Source organism: Pipra filicauda, unplaced genomic scaffold, assembly GCF_003945595.2.
Source record: "Pipra filicauda isolate LSUMZ 115617 unplaced genomic scaffold, ASM394559v2 scaffold334_size1588553_pilon, whole genome shotgun sequence".
Taxonomy (NCBI): Eukaryota; Metazoa; Chordata; class Aves; order Passeriformes; family Pipridae; genus Pipra; species Pipra filicauda.
The window spans coordinates 508,920-529,155 of record NW_024104459.1 but is presented as its reverse complement, the minus strand read 5'-3'; the positions used below and the strand labels follow the sequence as shown (position 1 = coordinate 529,155).

Sequence of the window (20,236 nt, the reverse complement as noted above, 5' to 3'; positions counted from 1 at the left end):
AATTCTGCATGGACTGCAAAATGCTGCTGAGAAGCTATATAAAATCACCATAGGTTCATGTTTCAGCTAGTTGAAACACTTATTGTCCGGAAAGAGGTATGTATCAAAAAGTTCCTGCTCTATAGGTGACTTCATGGACTTTTCTAGACTGCCTCTGATCTTGGATGATTTCTTCTATCTTTTCCCTAAACATTTAAAAATATTTTTCTAATGGACCACCCATTAAATCAAAGCATAGTGACAAGCATCTTGCTTGCCTTGGTTGTTTTTTCCTGGGCCCTTTAGAAATAGCTCAAGGAATCCCTGGAGATTGTAGACCACAGACTGAAAATCACTTATTAATTCTCTTTCCTTGTGCCTTGCAGATTTCTGGGACACAGCATGTCCTTCAGCAGAAAAATCAGGGTGATGCCTCACAAATGCTTTCATAGCTTATTTGAGACAGGAAGTATGTATTTTAGGTCAAGATAGTGGGGTATAAACAGCAAAAAGAACCTGATAGGGAGCAAAAGTGCTAAGTGACATTTAGAGTATGATAATGAATTATGTTCTTAATTTCTTTTTGCATTTGAAAATTTTCTTTGAGAGGTGAGATGAGAGGTGAGTTTGTAGAGTAGAAAACACTGACTAGACTTACTCTGCTGTGGCTAAGTTGTTTTTTTTATATTAAATTTGGGTTAGGAACAGTTTGTGGCAGATACTTTCTTCTTCAATTGTATTTTTAACTTTTGGCAAAGTCTCACAGTCTTTAAGTTGTTTATTTTTATAGATTTGAGAAAGCAAAATAAATAAAACAAGCTATTTGTGCTTGTGTCATTCAAAGTCATGACTATGACTTTCACTGTCAAAACCACGACCCAACAACTGTTTTCCTGCAGTTGTGGAGAGCTTGGATAATACTTGATAGTGCTAAAGGTACAATATATTTTCCCAAAAGCCCCTGGCTTTGCTTCCAGTAAGACAAAGTTCTTACTTTTGGAGCAGCTGCCAAAAGATAAAACTCATAAGACTGCATTTTTCCAAGTAAGTCCATACCAACAGCTGACATTTCCTAGAGTAGAGATCACTGCTTTCATGTAGGGGGAATTTATCTTGAGATATACACACATCATTGTGGATGAGCATCCCGGACCTCTCTGTGCTGCTTCTGGCACCAGATGCTACAGCACTGCTCCCCTCCTGCATGATGGGGTGGGTCGTGGGAGGCAGCAGGACTTCTTAGGCTCTGCATCCAGATGTCAGGTACTACTAATCCTGTGATTCCTCTTCCACCAGCTTTGGAAAAGTCTCTAGATGTTTCTATGGATGGGGAACTTCCCTGTGTTTCAGTGCCAGTAATGGGAAGCTCGGGAGGGTCTTCACTTGGCACGGCCTCACTCAAAATAATTTTACATCAAGACCTGAGAAGCATGAGCTGGTAGGGCAGAGGTTTTAAGGCTTAGTTTTCACAGAGAATGCCACTGGCATTAAAGGAGCTTTCTGGTATTTCTGGATCTAAACAGTCCAATAAAAATTTAAGCAGGAAAAACATACTGAAGTCACTCTTATTTTCTGTGTTTACAGCTTCAGTTCTCACAATACACCACAGATATTACTGTCTAACCATACAAGGCTGCATCCTCAATAAGGATATCTCTATGTTAAGGAATTTCCCCTTGAGTTTGGCATGGCCAGGAGCTGAGTGCCCAGCACTGCGTGCAGAGGGGAAGCTGGGCACAGTGACCCTTGGATGAACAGCAGGCAGGACCAGTACAAGTATGTGGAGAGCCCCAAGAGAGCAGGACGTGTTTGGCAATCACCATCACCATCCTCCAGAGGGAGCTTAAAGGAGACAGTTGAGTACAGTGCATGGGGAGTGAGAACTGGAGAGGGTGCCCACTCACACGCCTGCAGCCTTGCTGCCTCTAGCACTGGAACAAAAGGGATGCCAGGTCAGTCACAGTCTGTGCTCACTGGTACTGACAGCAAGTCCAAGGGGTGGCCTTGCTTCTCCAGCTGGACTTTGCACTGAGAGAATAGGGGTGTCCTGGATACCTACTTGTTAATTAAACCTTATTTGCTACAAATAAATTAGCATCTCCCTGTTTTGATTCCCACGGGAATCTGCTGTTCTCCCTCTGCTTCTGCTATATCAGGAAATCCTGCCTGCTGGAAACATTTACCCCATCTGAGAGTTAATCACCCAGTTTCTGTTCTAGGTGTGTCCTGCCAGCCTTTCTGAGGCAATAGCTCTCTACCATAGCCTTGCTTTGAGTAACCCATGAAATGTAATATCTCCTCAGTTAAGATATTAATGAGTATGAGGCAGTGTCTCCTGTTTTCACATACCTGGCTAAAATGTTGAACCAACAAACTATAATGTCTCTATAATGTTCCTCCTTGCTAATTACTTCTTGAAGGCTAAGAACTTTACATCTCTTTCCATAGTAAAGCCCTCAGATTCATTGTTTCAATGAGTTTATCTGGCTTTTACTGTGAGGATCAGCTACCAACGCTTTGGAGAAGCCACAAGAGCACCTGTGCTTCTCCCAAGAGCCCAGAAAGTTGGTTTTGCAACCAGTTGCCATAAATGTATGGTGACTTATGAGATCAGTTTAATTTTCAATAGCAGAGGCTCTGACCTTGTGTGTAGGAGATGGCTGTGAAGTGTATTTTTTAATCTTGAAACTACTGGTAGAACACAGTAATTGGAAAGATTATTTTACCCACCCACAGGAAATTTACTTTATCAACTTCCAGTAACCTCTACTAATCTTAGCTATGTCCTATCTGAATTCTTGAAATGCTGCTCTTAAGTAACACTGACTTAAAAGAAAAACTAACCTCTCACTGTGTTTTGTAACTGTATTTAAATACAGATCTCTCTAGGTTAGAAAGAATATGGAGTTTTTAGTAGTTTTCAAGTAACAATGTTCTGAACTGGAACACCTAATTTGTAGTTGATTATAACTGGCCAAACAATGAATGACCACAGCATCCTCTGCTTTGGAACACCAAGAGCAGTAGGATAACTTCGCTTTTGTTAGTATAGTACTACTCTCTCTTCCAAGGGAAATATTGAGGAAACTTGCACATGACACCAAGTAGAATGAGGTGAATTTTTTATGTATTCTGAGAGGAAAATGATTCTATTCATTTCTTCATTAGATATGAATGGGTTTGTTGTGTGAACTTCTTGATTGAGGGTACCATAAATAGTAAAGGTTTCTGTAAGTTCAAAAAGTGTCTCTACTGCATCATGAGGGAAAAATTTACCAAGTATTGTGATATATCAGCTCTGGCTCAGGATGTCCTTGAGAGTAAATCACTGGAAATACTAGATATGTTAGTAATGTGCTATTATATATGTTCACCTTCTTGTATCTTGTCCTTTGCATCCATTATTGGCCGCAGCTGGAGATGAAGTATTGTGTCTGAGGGACTTTTTGTCTGATTTGGTAGAGACTTTTAATTCTTATGCTTTTCTGGACATTTCTCAGTTAAATCAGACACTCAGAAGGTAGCAATAAAGCCCTATTTTGCCTGTCCCATGGCAATAGGCTAGAAATTTTGCAATGCCTGTGTCAAGCACAGTGGCATTATTTTAACATTTTAATGCCAATTCTTTCAAATACTTTGCTATGAATATAAGTTATCATATTTAAACACAGCTCTTGCTCATGGGATCCCAACTGTGCACCAATGGTGTTAGATTGTCAGACCTAGCTGGGATTATCCTAATGACATCCTATACAGTTCTGACTTGAAAACTTCACCACAGATGTTACCATCTACATATCTATCCTCCACCCTGTCACATAGTCTTGGTTTGAAGACCTACAGGGCACAGATCATGTGGAAAGTTGTTTTTGAGTTTCACTATTTCCTCTGTCAGAAATCAGCAACGTGGTTCTTATCTGAATTTGTCAAACACTAGTTTCCAGCCACCAGTTTCCAGATATGATTTTACTTTTGCTGCTTGAAAGTAAGACTCATCTCCTCTTAGAAATGCTTTCCTGTGAAGACATTGCTGGGTCTGATCAAATGGTCTTTTGGCCATCTCTTTAGTAAACCCAAAAGGGGTTAGGGACCCCTGATAGAAAATAATGAAGTTGTTTTGGGTTACTGGGTACTGCTCAGGAGCTGAGCTGCAGCAATGAGTTGTGCTTCTGCTCTGAGCTTGCTGCAAGCAGAGAGGATATGTGCAACCATAAACAACCGTGAACTCCAGTTTATTTTGCACTTGGAGCTGCCAAAGAGGTCACCTTCTCAACCCAATCACTGAGCAGTCACTTTTAAAGCTGTAGCAATCCCCTTGCTTTGGATTTTTTTATGAGCCTTGGGCTAATTACCCTCATTGTGCACATTCAGTGCCTTGTGACAAAGTTCAAGAGACTGAAGGGGCCATGGAGACAGATTTCTCTTCCCATTTTTAAGTAGTGTCAAAGTGAAGACACATGAAGGGCAGAGAATGGTTTTTGCACTGTTGTGTAGCTCCTGGCCACAATTCCAGCTTGAGAGCAAGCCAGAGGATTTGTGCCACTGGGATCACTTTGGACCTTTATTTGGGGCTCAGAGAGAAATTCCAGGTGGTCCTCACAGTATGACTTTTCTCAGACCTTCAAAAGAGGTGATTTAAATTTTGCTCCGTAATTAATTTATTATAACTAGCAACAACTTCCTCTTGTTTGCAATTTAGTTCAAATTAAATTTCTCTCTATCATTTTTGTCTGCATGATCTTGTGAATCTTGTTTTTAATTGACCAATTTAGGTAGATCAAGAGATAACATTCTTCTGGCAGTAAGCACCCACAGGCTCCAAATTTCCCATGTTAAATCACTGTATTAGCCCTGGGCCAGGGTAGGGTAATATTCCTTCCTGAAGAGTTTATCAAGAGCATCTTGGGATCAGGGTAGCAAATTATTCAGGTTAAACACTGCTTGAAATTCAAAAGTTCCTGTGAATGCAGATTTTGTATACACAGAAAAGCTTTGTGCTAAGAGGATATAAAACCATAGTGCTTTTTCAGTCAGGTAGTTCTCTGGTTTGCAGCAGGTTGTTTTGTTTTGGAGCCTGACCTGATCCAAAGCCTATGGAAGTCAGTGTAAAAACTCCAAAGAGAATCTTGGCTTTAATTCAAGGAATTAAGTTGTATGCCTTAATGCCATAGGATATTATTGCACTAAAGAGCTTATTAGGATTAAAAATGGGATTAGGTATTACCATGAGTGAGTGCAAAGAGTTTACATGGCTGGCATAAAGCTGCAAAGCTTTATTCCACCTTTCAGGGAAATGGAGAAAAGAAAAAAAAATTACATATCACAGCATTACATACAATGAGGTGCATTTCTTGTCTTTCCAACTGGAGAAATCTGGCACTAATAGTAGGATGTAGAAATAGATAATACTGTATTTTCCAAGGAAGCAGTTCTCACTGAACAGTGAAATGAAAATGTCTCATGTGCTTCCATGCTCTTTGTTTTGAGTTTTAGATTTTTGATTTTTTTCCACATTTATTTTTCCAAATGAGTTTTTGGTTGTGGTTGCTTCATTAGCCCCTAGAGAATCTGCAAAGGACTCCTGGTGCTGCAGGGAAGCATGGAAAAGAGAGGAGAAGAGAGGACATCTGAAGCAGCTGCTGTCAGTGCGAGCAGATGGAGGAGGCAAAAGGCTTTCCTGAAGCGCATTTTCTGGAGGAAAAGAAAGGCAAAGCACATGAGGGAAGAGGCAGAAGTGGGAGGAGAGAGGAGCATGGGAGGATGACAGGGAGGGGAGCAGAGCATGTTGTGCCAGGGAGCATGAATGGAGGCACACAGATGATAGATGGGATCATGTCCCCTGTGCCTCAGCCTGGGGAAGGGTTGCTGAGGACTGACACCGCAGACATCTCCACACCGCGCTTTTGCAGCACGCGGCGAGTGGGAGGCCCTTGCTGCTGACTTTGCTCTCTGATGGCGGAACAATCCTGTGACAGCAGGAGGTCGCTTGGGCTGCCTGGCTTTTGCTGAGGGTGAAGAGCAGGTACAACCACCTTTCTCAGAGGGATCACAGGGGGATAAAGGGGCTGTGAGTCTGAGCCAAGGGTTCCTACTTGTTGTCTTCTTCAGGAATAATAACTCCTGACAGCTATCAGAGAGAAGGGATAAAAGTCAGCTCAAATACTTTTCCTCCATCATATCAATGTGTTTTTATTTTTCACTGGTTTGTTTATGTCTTGTTATTGGAAACTTACAGAGGGCTGCTAAACAGAGCTTGCTACGTATGTAGCTTTGATGTTACAATGACTGAGCATGAATTTCATATGAAAAACAAGCTTACTTTCTATATATCACTGTTGTATAGCTTGAGAGACAGCGGCAGTGGAGGTGGCCCAATGTGACTGCCCTGACTCCTGCAGGAACTATGCCTGATCTGTTCCAGATGTTCTCTGCAGGGCATTCTTGGATGCCTGGACTACAGTGCAGTCACAAATGTACTCAGTATCAGAGCCTTCCCAGTTCCCATGGGACAAGGGGCCAGCTTTCCCAAGGAAGGTGTTTGTTAGGACTTCTTGATAACAGCTACTTGTAATTTTGATGTTATTTGCAGACAGTTTTTCCTTGTTTCATCCTAGCTAATATTTGTCCTTCTTTGTTATCTATATCCTACAGCTACATCCATGTGGGAATCACAATTTCACTTGGCTGTTTCAGGGGGCTGTGCATGCTGGAGCAACTTCCCTACTGACTGTGGAGTCCTTACTTCATTTGTATTTTCTCTTCATCCCCTTCCTACAGGAGTTCAAAATGCTGAACAGTTTATCAGCTTCTGTCCTCAAAATGCCTAGAACTGAATATAGCCTTCTGTTTGGGGATGCAATGGTGTTAAGATCCTCTCAGATTTCTCATAATATAGCTCCTTGTGGTACTATTTAGGTATAGGCAGCTTTAGTCCAAAATTTGCTGACCATATTTCGTTCCAATGTAATAGCTGACTTGCTTTCCCTTTACTCTTGTCTGAGACTGGTGCTTACCAGATCTTCTAGTTTAAGACTTTTGAGTGAAAGGACTTTCCCCTCCATCTGCGTGTTCCTCATCCCAGCTGTCTATATACTGCCATTTTCAAGACTGACTGTGCTGCATCTGTACTATGCCCCCTTTTTAGTAAAGTTCAGCATCCACAGGCTGGAGTAACACGTTGGCTTGGAGTCCAGGATTATTACTAATTTATTAGTACATAGTGATGTACTTACAAAGTATCTAGCATGGAAAGACCTTGATCCCAGAGTCTTTTTGGTAAAAATGCAGTTGCTAAAGCCAGATCTAATATAATTTGCTGTTTTCCATGTGGTTGGAAAACACATTATGCTGTTATTTTTCTTCCCTTTCTTTCAGACCTGCAGCCACTACCCCTGGTGCAGATGAAAGCCTGCTATACCCATGCCAGCAGCTGCCGGGATGGTAAGGTGGCTGTCTGGTGTACAGATTTGGGCTGCCTTGAATCCAGATAGCTTTTGTGAGATGTGGAAAAGAGTTTGCCTTCTCCTTGTGCCTACAAAAACCAATATGGTGTTTTGACGAAGTAAATGGGATTTTGTGCCTCAGGTTACTTGTGGGGCAGAAATTGCTGTATGGCTGAGAAATTGGCCTTGTCTCCCATCTGCAGTGCCCCTTTTCATCCCCTGTAAGCCTGCATAGGTCACACTTCCAAGGGATGTGTTTCAGCAGCCTACATTGGAGGGCATGTTAACAGTCCTGGGATTTCCAGCTCTTGCTCCTGGTGTCCTAACCAGAGGTGAAGGGAAAAAAACCTCCACAGGTTATTGAGTTCTCCTAATAGTACAAGACAGAGATTCTCCCACTAATATTATTCATGTTTACCTATTCTGTCACCCATGATTACATGGTCATTGTGATGGTAGTCTGGAGCTCCCACATTTTGATGTGTTTTTCACCAAGCGCTCTTTCTTCCTATATGGTTGTGCAGCCACTGTCTCCCAGATAAAGCAAGGTCTCTTGTAAGCAAGTTCAGCTTGCTCAGTGGATGCCCTTTGTAGATAGTTTGTGCTTCGTGCGGATGCTTTTCTTTGGTATCATAACAGGCTCAGAGCTCCTGAGTGGTCCCTGGCCATCTGCTATACCCTGTCAGGCACAATCTGCAGGACAGAGCACAGTGTACTGCTTTGGCAGGAAGCTTACAGAGCTGGGGCTTCACCACATTGCTTCTCCATGTTCTTGAAATAATTTTTCCTTCCTGTGCACTTTTCCTGTGCTGACCACTGTCCTGACCAAGCTCTCAGGGTACCAAAAGCATTCTTCACTCCCATTGTCCCCCTGACTAAAGTCCTGCTCTTCATAGGGCAGTACCAAAAGCATTCTTCACTCCCATTGTCCCCCTGACTAAAGTCCTGCTCTTCATAGGGCAGCATAATTCATTTATTTCTATCATATCCCTGGTCTGCTCTGCCATAGGTACAGTCTGGTTATGTTGTATATGTGCTGGTGATTGTTATGTTCAGCTATTTCATTTAAAGCCTCAGGAATGTGAGAGGCCCTCAGAAAAATGCCAAAGTGTTTGAAAATTTCTGAAGTCAATGAGCCTTCATAGTGAAGGCATTCTTTTCTCCCAGCAGGAGCAGCAAGGACCAAAATTCTCACCACATTTATGCTAAACTTCAAGAAGAGGAACCACATAAAAAGTGAGAGCATTTGTTAAATGTAAGGAAAAAAGCTGCAACTGATAGAATGAAATCCTTACGTACTCCCAGCACAGAGGCTTCAGCCATCTTACTCCCTCTAGGTGGATCACAGTTGGTGTGGGAAAAGCTTAGAGCCATAAGTGCTCCCTGCCTTGGCCTGTCAGGACAAACTTTGGAGGTGCAGGTGCCCAACATTAGGGTACTAAGCTGATCCCAGCCTTAAAAACACTGACAGCACTATGAGGACTGGGAGTAAGGTTTCAAAGTTAAGCAGTCTGATATGAGGAAATTCCAGGGTTGAGCATATTTATAAGCATGTGATAGTATCTTTTATTTTCATTGCATGATCTTCTGTTCTTTTGTTTCAAATGTGTCTGGATTTGCATCACAGTGGTGTGGTAATGCTGAAATAGACTGTTGGCTGGGATAACCTCCCCACCCTATGAGGCTTTCCATAAATATTCTCAAAGATACAGACTTGTTGTTCCTTAGAGCTCCAAGCTGAGGCCCTGGATCTTACTAAGACCTGACTCAGAGAGAATGAGATTCGCTGATGAGCGCTCACAGCTGCAACCACAACCAATGACAGCTGTATTTTAAACACCAAGATAAAATGTTCAGTAGTCTGAAAAATCAGGTATTGGAGACCTAAAAGTGGTGGGCACTCTCGACATTAATTTTTCTAACTCTCAAAATCCTGTTTATAAGATAGAAAAATGTCCTACAAAACACAGAGTGATATTGTCAGAGTACATTTGTTAGTCCATACCATATTGATCAATACCACAGGAAAACGTAACAGTGGCTTGATATTGAATGAGGTGCTGACTTGAAAACTGTTGTAGGATGGGAATGTTGCACTAGGCATCTTCAGATCTCCTGAAGAACCCAACTTACACTGAAGGTTTAGATTTTTTTATTTTTATTTATTTTAATTTTTTTTATTTTTTTATTTTTAGTTGAGATTCCTGAGGTGATTTAGATACTGGGTGGGGAGGGGGGACTGTGAAAGCAAGACAAGTGCTTTTCACTTTTCCAAAGGTTCATTCTTCTTTTCTGGTAGAGATTTGGGTTTAATTAACTTTCTCACTAGAGTCAGAAACTGAGGTCAGTGTGGATGGGACTCTAAAGTTGCAAGAAGATGTTTTTCTGGCTTTCAAAGTGTTGTTGGGAAGGGATTTATAAAAAGCCCCCACAAAGTGACTCCCGGACAATTCACATTTGTATCTTATAGGATAGACAACAATCAAAGACAAAAGATTTTCAATTGGACACTCAGTGATGAGTTGCAAGAAAAAACTCCAAAGACGTCACAAAAGAAAACATTTCTAAGACTGAGACTTGACAGCATAACACCAGGAGGCAGTTGAACTTGACAAACTTGAAACCCCTATGAACACTTAGTTCAGCAACAGCAAGAAGCAAGAGGAGATGAGTGTTTGCATTCACATTTGTCATTTTTTGCTACAGGGTAGAAACATGCTGATGTTCAGTTGCAAAAAGAGTCCCAGAAGAGGTAACTGGCCAAAAGATTTCAGCCCTAAGGAAACCATATGCACCACTTTTGGGAGAACACACCAGTCATCACTCAGAGAAAAACGGTTTCTCAGATGTTATCAAAGTCAGTCTTTATTGTCTATTGTTTGGAGATAAATAGCTGGTTTTCTCCAATGAGAAGTGGTGAGTGACTTTCTGAGCTTTCCCCAGGAAAGTATGTCAGAGTGAAAAGCTAAGTCATCTGCCCTTCTCCGGTTATATTTTTTAAGCAAGTCAGACTACATTCCTAGGATTTTTAAAACATTTTTTATTAATTTTTATTCCTTTTGACATGTTTTTTATAGTAAAAGAACAGAGAATAACATATTACAATGTATATAGACTGAAGTCCTTCAATAAGATACTTTTAACACATTTGCTTTCTTGCACCATAGCCATCTCTCACTGAAAAATGGAACTTTCAGGAATTACAGGTCATTAGAAAAAACTCAGGACCTCAGACAAAACAACTGTGAGGGTGTTTTAAGACTCCTAAGTCTCAAAATTCCTTACAAGTAAAGGAATGAATGCAATCCCTATTAATGAATAGAAATTATTTTTAAAATAACTAATAAACTGTGTTGACTCAAAGCATCCATCTTCTGATACAGCTCAATAGCCAGGCATGAGAGCTGAGGTGTGTGTGCATTCCTGTTGGACTCCTCTAGGAAGGAGAATGGAGTAGTTCTCTGATGGGAACTAGGGATATGGCAATTAGATGTGGAACTACACCAGGACCCTCCCATTGGCTCAAAAGCTTCAGTTCCTGGATTAAGGAGAATTTTGCTTTTACTCCAGTATTTTCTGATAGAGTATCTCACTATCTTTGGACCGTTTTCCCAAGGCCTGAGATGAAAACGGAGGAAAATTTTCTCCTCTCATTGTTCTCCTGCTTAAAAAACCTTAAAAAAGGGGAGACTCAATGATAATAGAGGCAATCAGCTTGCAGGATCCAAAACTGGATCCAATGGGTCTTTTCCCAGAGAGAAGAGGACAGACTGAGAAGGTGCAGTAAGGATCATATGATACAGGATGGCATAACGTGAGGGAAAGCATGAGAGCATTGCCATAGGAACTACATCTAACTACAGAAAGAGAGGGCTAGCACATGAGCTTGAAAAAAAATGAAATCAGTCCCCTACAGTAAAAGCTAAATAAAATGTAATCTACATAAAGAACACTTAGGGAAAGAAGAAAAGCATTAAAAGGTGAGAAAGGCAGGAGAGATTGGAAGTAAGTGGAAAGGACAGACTGCTTCAGGAAAATAGCTGTGGGCTGCAATTAGCTAAATGGTACATGACTTCTGTGCTGTGAGAGTGTTGTGGTTCTGAACCACTCTGTGGTTTACTAGTGTTTCTAATGGCAGGAGTGCTGAATAATGAAAGCTGTACTCTTGACTGCCAACAGGAATTAATTTCCTTTAGTTTTTGGTGCTGAAGCTATATTTTAACCAAAAGTGGCTAGCTTTTGTTTCTGGAATAACAGTAGCAGATAACTATAGCACTGCCATGGATTTGTAGTGATGCTTTATGTGTGGGGATCAATCATTTAGACAGGATTTGCTCTCCTCTTCACAATCACTGCTTGCTCCCATGAACATGTTCAGCATAGGAAAGATAAGATGGGGGGAGGCAGTTCTTATGCAATGAGGCTTGTCAAGCTAAAGGCAATGATTAAAAGTTTTATCTCCTCTTATGCATATTATGTAGCTACAACAAATCTGCTCCTTGCCTACAAACAAAACAAAAGCCTTTCCTGAATGGCAGGGCAGTAGGGAATCTCGGTGCCTTCCCCAAACATTTAAGTGGTTATGGGTGCCTCGCCACTCCTCAGCATTCAGGCTACCAGAGACCAGGAGACACAGATCAATAGCATTAACTGGATTCACTCCATGCTTGCCTGCATGTACTCATCCCACCCTTCTCTTGCCTCCTCACTTGCTCTGCTGTTACCTCTCACTGGGGGCACCATTTGCCTGCTTGTCCAGACAAGCTCCAGAGCTTGAAGTTGCCAGAGGAAGAAAGAAAAGCCTTCCTGTTTATGGGGGGCAGTGTGAAGGGAGACTTGTACCATGCTAAATACAGGGAAGAGGGAGAAGTTAATGCAATACCATCTTCTGCTGGCAGTCTGCTGACAGATCATAATGATTCTCTCTCTTCCTAACCAGCAGCAAGCATGTCTTGGGGAGCAAATGTCTCAAGTAAGTATGTGTGGGCATGGGGACAGTGCAAGTGTCATACAGGGCATCCCATCAAAGGAGAGGAAACACAGCGTCATTTGGAGTGCTGCTTCTTTGGAATTGCAACCACAAAGGAATGAATAAGAGGATTAATTCACTTAGCTATTGATCTCAGACACACATATTTTCACTTAACATTATAACAGCCAGACTTTCATGGCTTGTGGGCAGTACAGCAGATACAGCATTTGCAAGCCCTTATTCCCATTTGCTGATGAGGTAAATCTTAGCAGCACATTGCTTATGGTGAACCCCTGGAGAAGATTCTCCTATGGAAAGATTGACTAACGTCTGGACTGGCGACTCTAAAGCTGTTCTCTACAGATGTACTCTCAGCAAATGATTGGTGGCCCAAATAACATGGAGACCTACCCATGGAAATTCTATATAGAAAGCTGTCAGGGAGGGAGGGAAGAAAACAGAATAGGCTTGATATAATTAGGTCTGCACACAATGTCTCAGCTAATCAGGGACAAAGTTCAAATACAGCCTCCCTGTATCTCCATAAATATTGAATATCTATGACAGTGAGAGAGGAAATAATATAGTGCAGGGAGACATTAAGACATTTTTCATAGTTTCATCACATGGAACATGAGGTCTGCTCAGGGTCCCAAATAACTTTGCCAAATTAATCTGCAAAGGACGTTCTCATAACTAGCTCTTACAAAACCACTCTGCCCATAAGTGGGTGGATGCAAGGGCCAAAAATAAGTGTCAAAGGTGGTGAAGACCATGCTGCAATCTGTGGAGTCACCAGGTGACACCAGTAGAGATGCTGACACATTAGATGATCCCAAACTGGGCCAGCTCGTGCAGTTCCAGATGGCTGAAAGCTTCCCATGGGCAAATCACTGTGATATCTGCAAAAGAGAGAAAATTAGAAATGAGTTCTGGTCCCTGCATTCCTTTTATTTATTTTTTATTAATGGAAAGGCTGATTTATTCAGGAAACATTAAGAAGAATGAGACTCCACCTGAAGGTTAAATGAGCAGTTGAGCATTTCAAATCTGATACTACCTGTCAGACCAAACCAGATCAGTGTATTTTTCTCTCTGCAAGAAAAAGCAAGCCAGCATTTCCTACAGTCTCTTCAGTGACTATGTAAACTGGTGTAAAAATTCATTCCAATTATGTGGTCTCTACTATTCTTATAAACTATCTGTAACCAAAATGTGATCTCCTTGAAGATGTGCAGCTTTAAATCTGATGATGAATAATTTGGTCTACGGGTTCTGTAACTCTCTTTTTAACAATACCTACAAAGCTCTGACTGGCTACAGCTCATCCAGTGCATGTTTCTCAATCCCAGATGGGTACATAAAATTCTTAAAATTAGGATTCTGATGACAACACAAATACTTAACCATCTGGGATTTAGTTCCTGTGATTTTTGGTATTAATAGCTTGGCATTTAGCATTTCTTTGAGAACCTCATGCTGCTGAAATTCTTAGCTAGAGTATTAGCAGAAAACAAACAAGCACTTTAACAGCCAAATGTGAGTATTGAGAAATTGAAGCATGCCTAAATGGCCTTTCTGTCTAGTAGTGTATGAGAGCATAAGCATGAACGTGGCAACTTGCAGAGGTAGTACTAGCCTTCCCAGGTGACCCTGAGAGCTGCAGAGAGACCAGGGAAAAAAAGAGGTCACCCCAGAATCCTCTCTCATCATTAAGTTTGTCTGCACTTGTGTTAAAGCAGGGCACGACAACAGCATCCTGCACAACTTACCTGTGCCCAGTCCCTCCATGCCTGGGATGTCATCTCCAAACCTAGGAGAGAAAAGAGTAGGTAAGGAGTGAGTTCGGGCCAGCAGCAAGGATAGGGGAGCTGCCCTGAACCCCCAGCCAATGAGAGTGGTGGGTGGGCAGCAGAAGAAGGGAAGCAGCTCTAGGTTGAAGAGCTGATGGCACCAAGGGGCAGGAGGAAGCCTTCTGGCTCCTTGCCTGAGCAAAGATGGTATTGCAGAAGCCCAGCTTAGAGTGGGGAGCCACCCAACTAGCATGGTTTCTTCTCTTTCCAAAATTCCCTTACCCTCTTACTCCTTTTTTGGGAGGCTTGCTCTTGAACTGCCTTGTCTGTCTCTGCTTGAACTTGGGAGGCCCCTTGCGTGGTGTGGTGGAACCAGCTGGAGCAGCATCTCCAGTGTTGAGGGTGGCAGCTGGAGTCTCACTCATCGCTGGGCTGTGTGCAGCAGGCACGCACCTCTCTCAGATCCCTCTGTCTGCAAGATAACAGCAAGTACTGACACAACACTCTGGTTATCTCTGCTAATCTCTTCTAGGTATCAGTAGTCAGTTGACAGAATTATGGAAAATATAATTGTGACAGGATTAAAGTCAATGATATTAAAGATAGAAAAAGATTGTAATGCATACAAATTAAGCAGGGTAGCACTGCCTTTCATCTGGCATGCTAGAATTAAGATGTCAAACAAAGAACACTTGAGCTAAGGCCAAAAAACACTTAACCCCATGGTGCAATGACTTGCAAAGTCATGGGGACTCACACCTTCTTTTGTCTCAAACACATCTGGACTCTTGGAGACAGGTTGATGCAGCGGCTTGCCCCACAGTTTTGGTAAAATAGAAAACTTAATGCTGATGTTGTTTGTTTTCTAGTTAGCCTTGGAATAGCAGTGCTGATGTTTTTACTGACTAGGAACGACAAAGACACATGCATGGCTTAGAGAAATATCCTGTCTTTGGGAATGATCATGATATACTTCACCTGTTCTTATACCCGTGCCTAAGCACTATCTGATGAACACTGATGGACATGGGATGTTGAGCTAGATGGGCCCTTTATCTGGGTGGAGCTGCTGTTAGGGTTTCATGATTGTCAATACCAAACTTATGGGAAATAGCACAGGATTGTTGAAAGATTATAGAGAAAGCTAAGGCTTGGAGACAGTCTTTTATGCAGAAGTTAATTATGCAGGATTTAGCAGAGTATTTAGAAGAGTAACTTTCCCCAGGATGTGGCCATTTTGATATTTTTGAAAATTATATTACATACGCTGACCTCTCTTCATGACACTGTACATGAGCCAAGCTCCCACTTCACAGGGGCTAAACAGTTCTTAGGGAGCAATTTTTGTTTGGGAGACACCTCTCCTGCCTTAGAGGGCCGAACTGCTGCACTCTGAACTTTTTGCTTCCTTCCCTGAGAAAACAGCAATAAGTCTCAGAAGTGCCCAAAGGGGAGCTTCCAGCCCTTCATTAAATTTTGTCTAATTAGTATGGTAGAATGGTCTGAGCAAGTGTATTTATGGATAAAAATAAATGCAATTTTTTTCTCCCTTTCTTGAAGTCACGTTCTTCCTCATGACTGCTACATGTCTCCTATCTCCAGGTGTTCGTCCCTGTGCATCCAGGCTGATATAATCGCTGATGGAATTACCTTCAGGATTTGGTACTAAAGACTAATCTCATTATATCACCATAGTACTCTGGCTTAATCCCCAACATCACCTGCCGCGACACTCGGGACTTTTAATCTCAGAACTATAAATGCCATCAAAGATTTTCTTTTCCTTAATCTAAAGAGGGTTCATGTATTTGACTGTCCAGAAATAGCCAGAGTGCTGGAAAGCAAAGCCTGAGACAGAAAGAGAAAGATCATCTGAGCAATCTTCCTGTGTCACTTGCACATCAATGCAAGGTGAAGAGCCATATTTCTGTATTTGTGGCAGTCTAGGAATACTTCACCCAGGACATCTTTCCATCTGTGGTGGCAGAAGGATGGTTCCAAATGATAGTTCTTCTGTCGCTTGTGGTCAGGCTTCTGTCTCAGCTGTAATATCCCAAGCAAGAGACTGGACAGGTTCCAGCAGCCCCAAATGGAGCAGCAGATGGTTGTGTCTGCAGCTGAAGTATGCACAGATGCTATTCCTCCGCAAGTAACACAATGCTTCCTAAGCACACGCTGTGCCCACAAACACAGGGATCAGCTCAAACTGTAGAAGTTACTTCTTTGCCTGCCATCTCTGAAGCACCTGAACAGTCTCCCAATATTTACAGCTTTATCCCCACAGCGGGGTGTTAGGACAGGCAAACAGTGTCACCTTCATCTGTTACAGAATGAGATTGGGGGTACAGTGATAGGTATCACCTGGACTGCACTGCTGGATTTCATCCTTGCTGGTGATGAAATCTTTTGACTCACGGTTTTTTAGAGCCAAACTGAGAGGTGAAGGCACTTTGGCTCAAAAATAAAGACAGAATTTGGTGCCTCACTGTTACTCAGCATGGGAGAAATTCAGATGGTACTGCCCTACAACAAAATGCTTTGCATCAAAAAACTGCTTCATTTTTAGCACGTCTGCTAATGCCCGAAGTATATTATTATGCTACTGTCTCAGGTGCAATTCTCATTAGTAGGTTGTCTGTCTGCATTAGATACCCTTCCTGTACTACAAGGCACACGCATCCACTTTTAAGCACCATGTCAATCTGACATCAAAGATACCTAGCATCCCTCTCAAGGGCTACTGCCAAAAGTACAACAGAAAAAACAAACCAACTAACAGATTTCCATCCCTTAGGACTGACATCCAAAATTTGCAAGATGCATTTGAGCTCCATCTCCAACTGAATTCTTGCCCTGCTTCACCAACCCCTGCTGTCTGCCAGCATGATACCTTAATCACAAAAATGTCTTTGAGGGTCCACACCTTGTTCCTGACCTTTACTTAACAGACGAATAGCTAAGGGGAAGATTTGGTACTTGGAGTTTCCTTTTCCCCCAATCCAAACTAGTTGTATCCATCTACCAGCTACTCAATAACCCAGGATTTGATAGGAAAAATTATCTGCCCAAATCACACTTCATCCTCTCTCACCTGCATGAATTCAAAAAAGAGCACTCAATGAAACTTTCAGTAAGGGACAATTCTAACTTCTCCCTTACTAACTTCCCTCTACCCATTCTCTCCATGCATCACTAAAAGATTTGACCGAGGATGGAAAACAACCTTAATGCCACAGAACAACCATATTTTGCAGTAGGAATCAAGCTGCTCTCTCACCACTGAGCTAGTGGTGCACAGTCAGATTTCTCCATTCATGCTGGAATGGGCCCTGACCCACAGCATGGAATCTACCCCAGTTCCCACATCTTGGAAACCAATTGCCCCTACACACAGCCAGACCAGCACCCCAGGATCACAGATATGAAAGAAATGCCAATAGCATCTTCTTCACAGCCTTTTGTCTTACCATACCTGGTTACTCGAATAGTCCTTGGTATCAGATCAAATGTTTTGAGTCTCCTCTAGATCTCTGCAATTGCTATGATGATTCCTCCCAGTGCTTCCTTGGCTGCCAGATCTCTTTTGCTTCTGCCAGCACTGGGGTGCAGCTCCTGGACAAGAGCTGATGGCTGTGGATGCAAAGGCTGTTGAGGCATAAGATCCTCTGCCGTGCACTTCCTCTGCCCCCTCCTCTGACAAGGTGTTACTTAATTGCCCCTGACAGCATTTCTGCTCAGATAGGGTTTAATCCTCTGGGCAAGAGCTTTGCTTGCGTAGGAATGCTAATTATACCTAATACACATTAATGGGCTTATCTCAGTTGCGTCAGAAATCCCACCTCTAGGTTGTTGTCCAGGTTAATCATCCTTATTTTAATTTTCTTCGAATTTAAAGGGGCTTGAATACTACTGACAAATGCTGACTCTTTAATCTGTCCTGTCCTTAATCTCTGATTCTCTGTGGAAAATGTCCCTGGTAGATAATGTAGATGCCTCACTTGATCTTCTTCAGACAGTTTTGGTGTAGGAACTCATCTTCCCCTGTCCAAAACATTCAAAAATACAGACTTCTCCATGTGTGCTTGCCTTATGCTGTCTCAGGGGTGTCAGACACAGAACCTCCCTGAGCCATGGCACTCCATTCAGGGATACATGGGAAGTAGACAGCAACCAGGAGGAAATACCCTTGTTTGCACATTCTTTTTGATGGACTTCTTGCATGCTCAGCTCCTGACCTCGTAAGAGCCACTAGCATCATCCTTGCAGGCAAGCTTTCAACAGGAAGTATTGTATCCAGTGTAAGATGCCTTTGAGGAGTCTCATAGCTCCAGTCTCAGTTGCTTGAGCTGGCTAATCATAGTGATGGAAAAAGTCCACGCAAGTCCAGCCCTTTCTGCTCCTGTGTTTTACACAGGATCTCAAACCCTTCATTCTAGCAGCTGTTTTAAGACCAAGAACAGGTGAAAGAGAATGCACTCTGAAAGACAGAAACTCATTTAAAGTAGAACTATATTCCCAAATGGAAATAATTTGAAAGACTATCCTAGTTGAAAGAAGGGATTCAGTAACACCAGAGGTACAGCATCACAGGTTACAAACTCCCCACTGATGTTTCTTGCATGTACAGCTGGGCAGCACAGCAGGAAACACCAGCTGCCTGTCCCAGCTGCTCCTCAGGAGCCCCCCGATGCTGCTCACATGTAGGCTCAGCAAGTTGCAGACACAAGCCAAGGGGGTTCCAGGGAACCCTGACCAAGGGGTGCCCAGCATGGGAAAATAAGCAGCCTTGCAGAGAGCAAAGCTGCTTGTACAGCCAGGAAACTGAGCTCCAGCACCTGCCCTAATGTTAGAGGAAACAGAAAACAAACACAGAACCACAACTTCCTCTCCTAGCTACTGGATCTGTTCGCGCTCTCCAAGTTCAAACATCCAGATTTTCTTCCCCATAGGGTTTTTTACGGACTTTTCTCTCCCCTTGGTTTTGTAGCCAGTTCCTTTTTCATCCCCCTGCCCCCCTTATTGATTTGAGCTCCTGGAGAACACTTACATTACCAAAGGCTCCTCTTCCAAATCATTCAACTCCTGTCCTGCAGCCTGTGTAGAAAGAATCTCGAGGTGTCCTTTCTCCTCCAGATATACCCTGCCACCAGGTGACATCAGGACATCAGTCGTGGGCGGGTGCCTACGCGGTGCAAGGAGGTGGGGGGAGCACTGGAAGATCAGCACTGTGCAGGCACAGCTTTGACAAGGTCTAGGGGAGCAACAGAGCCTTGGCACACTCTTGAGGGGTGATGTGCCACTTTCTGCAAGAAAAGTGGCTTCTCTGGAGCTCCTGAGGTGAGATCTCTGGAGAAGCAAAGAGAAATAAAGAAATAACCTGCACTTTGAGCAATGCTGCTGCTTGGGAAAACACACACACACACTCGTGTCTGCACATGTCAGAGTAGAAAGGATTTGGTCCTAATCACCCCCTATCCCTCCCCTCTGCTGGTGAACGCCTGGAGAGGTTTCCAGTAAACTTCTTGGCAATGCTGCAAAGGCGAAGACGCCTTACAGAGCAATGTATGCAATCAACCCAACGCCAACAGCCCTGAGTCTGCTCAAGGGAATCATAGGGAATGCTGCTGAGATGCTATGCAGAGTCTTGGTGAAGCAGCTGGAAAGGCAGGGGAAGAAGGGGGAACCTTTGTGTTGCTCGTGGGTGGCCAGCCAAGGGGTGGCCTGTCACCTCTGAGAACCAACAGAGGTGACAGGCTGAGGGTAACAGCTAGGTTGCATCTGGGTACCTGTAAGGGGGCGTGTTTAAGGTAAAGGGGATGTACCAGGGCAAGAGTGCCCGAGGGAGCATGCACTGACATAGACAACCTTATTGGTCAAAGAAGTCACATGGTTTTAAGGGATAAAACCAGCACCAAATTTGAAATAAATCTCTTTGTTTCACCACCTCACGAGGAGTATGTATTTTCCTTAGTATATAAGGACACGTGCACCCTACAGGTACCAGTTGCATTGCTACTGTGAGGATGTCGCTAAGAAAGGGAAAAGCTGGT

General features: G+C 42.8%; 1 protein-coding gene across 2 annotated transcripts; it reads right to left on the bottom strand.

The window, feature by feature from the left end:
• Window positions 1-10,491: 10,491 nt before the first annotated feature.
• On the bottom strand, window positions 10,492-19,341 carry PDE6H (phosphodiesterase 6H). 2 transcript variants are annotated; one of them, XM_027739190.2, is made up of 4 exons: window positions 19,234-19,341; window positions 14,469-14,658; window positions 14,166-14,206; window positions 10,492-13,295 (listed from the first exon to the last, which is right to left on the bottom strand). In XM_027739190.2, the coding sequence occupies exons 2-4, from the start codon at window positions 14,609-14,611 to the stop codon at window positions 13,219-13,221; spliced, it is 261 nt and encodes an 86-aa protein (XP_027594991.1). In that variant the 5' UTR covers window positions 14,612-14,658; window positions 19,234-19,341; the 3' UTR covers window positions 10,492-13,218. The 2 variants fall into 2 exon arrangements, with proteins under 2 accessions (XP_027594991.1, XP_027594989.1); XM_027739188.2 differs by lacking the exon at window positions 19,234-19,341 and adding an exon at window positions 17,659-17,843.
• Between the last annotated feature and the right edge of the window lie 895 nt (window positions 19,342-20,236).